This window comes from Aplysia californica, unplaced genomic scaffold (genome assembly GCF_000002075.1).
Source record: "Aplysia californica isolate F4 #8 unplaced genomic scaffold, AplCal3.0 scaffold00187, whole genome shotgun sequence".
In the NCBI taxonomy this organism is placed as follows: Eukaryota; Metazoa; Mollusca; class Gastropoda; order Aplysiida; family Aplysiidae; genus Aplysia; species Aplysia californica.
This window is the reverse complement of record NW_004797457.1, coordinates 133,983-135,659: the sequence shown is the minus strand read 5'-3', so window position 1 is coordinate 135,659 and position 1,677 is coordinate 133,983. Positions and strand designations below refer to the sequence as shown.

At 35.2% G+C, this 1,677-nt stretch overlaps 1 protein-coding gene across 1 annotated transcript in view; it reads right to left on the bottom strand.

The window, feature by feature from the left end:
• The window catches only part of LOC101859330, a gene marked incomplete in the record, with an annotated part of 41,260 nt that overhangs the window by 24,327 nt on the left and 15,256 nt on the right, over positions 1–1,677 (bottom strand). Inside the window, 1 exon segment of the mRNA XM_013082655.2 lies at positions 1,340–1,449. Within this exon segment, the coding sequence (XP_012938109.1) occupies positions 1,340–1,449 (110 nt within the window).

Below are 1,677 nucleotides of genomic sequence, written 5' to 3'. Positions count from 1 at the left end.
ATGACGCAGTTGATACATGTATCATGTCGTTCGCTAATTGATTTTGAAAAAGGACGTTGAACCTATACTATAATTTTTTAATATCCTACATATCCTTTGGCTAACCTTTCCCTGTTCTGTCTTGTCAGAGAATACAAAAGGAACAAATTATGTTTTACTTGAACTTAGAGAAGAATGTCGAGGTCTCAAAGTAAACGTCGAAACTATTAATAACATATCAGATAATATGCCGATGACACAGTTTTAATAGCAGACTCAGAAAAGAATCTTCAATCGCTTTCAGATGTTGTTGTAACGGAAGGTAAGCTTAAAGGGTTACTGCTGAAGTTTTTAAAAACAGAATGCATGGTAATATCTAACAAACAAAAAAGCAGCATCCCATTTGTAATCTCATAAGCAAATGAGAAAATATCAAACAAGTACAACAGTTTAGATATCTAGGATATATAATAACATCTGAAGCCAAATGTTCAACGAAAATAAAACGAAGAATTACATTGACTAAGGCTAGTTTCAATAAAATTAGCCCAATCCTGAAAAATAGAAACATCTCAATGACTACAAAGATGAAAGTTCTGAAATACTATATATAGACAACCCGTCTATATGGCTTTGAATGCTTGACCAGATATTCAAATTGCTGGACGTGTTTGATCTTTTCGCCTTTGCTGATGAGACACTGGTAGTTTTTGCTTGTAAATAAAACTAAAACAAATCTTGTTATACTTTTAAGTTCAATTCGGACAAATCACATTTTTCTTACAGACATGAAGGGAACGATACATCTTGTTATACTTTTATATACAAAGGAAACAAATCGCATTATACACGTATGCACAATGCAAACCAATGAGTCTATTTCATTAGTACGTACAAAGCAAGCGGCGCGTTAACAAACCCAGACTGATAACATCATTATTATTACGTAAAAGGCTGCAGGTTGGCGCAGTGTGTCCCACTTTTTTTCTTCAGCTTGGGATAATAATAGTGACACTATGTACGTGATCACTCGCCGCTATCAATTAAAATATTTTTCACCTTTTCGTGTTCAAATTCGACTTTCTATTCATACGCTGAAAAAAAACATTTTTAACGTATATTATATTTTTACGACCCCAATTACACAATTTAGACCATTCAGGAGGTGAGCTTCGACACTGCCTGTCACGACCGACCCGGGCTGAGAGGAGTATAATTTTATATACAACGTCCCAGAAAAAAAGATTGAGACACTTGATATTAAAAATCTCCCAACACCCGAATCGAACTTGGGTCTTCTGCGTGCGACAGAGAAGCATCTTATCACTACACCGCAGACGCCGATCATTCATAGACTTACCTTTCCTCCAGTATTGACTCAATGTCTTTTGCCAGTTGTTTGAATCCAAGCCTCTCCAAGATTTTCTCTATTTCTTCGATAGGCATACCATACGTCATTTCTATGGCACCCTGTATAAATAAAGTCAAAAAGTAAGAAAACGTTTTTTCTTAAAAAGGAAACGTAAGAAAAGAAATAGTTTGTTGTTTGTACTATGTTATGTTATAATCTTTTGGAATGCTGTTTACGTTATGATTCAAGCATGCGAGCAATAACCCTCACTTGAAAAACACACACACAAACACACACAAATACACACAAACACACACAAACACACACACACACACACACACACACAC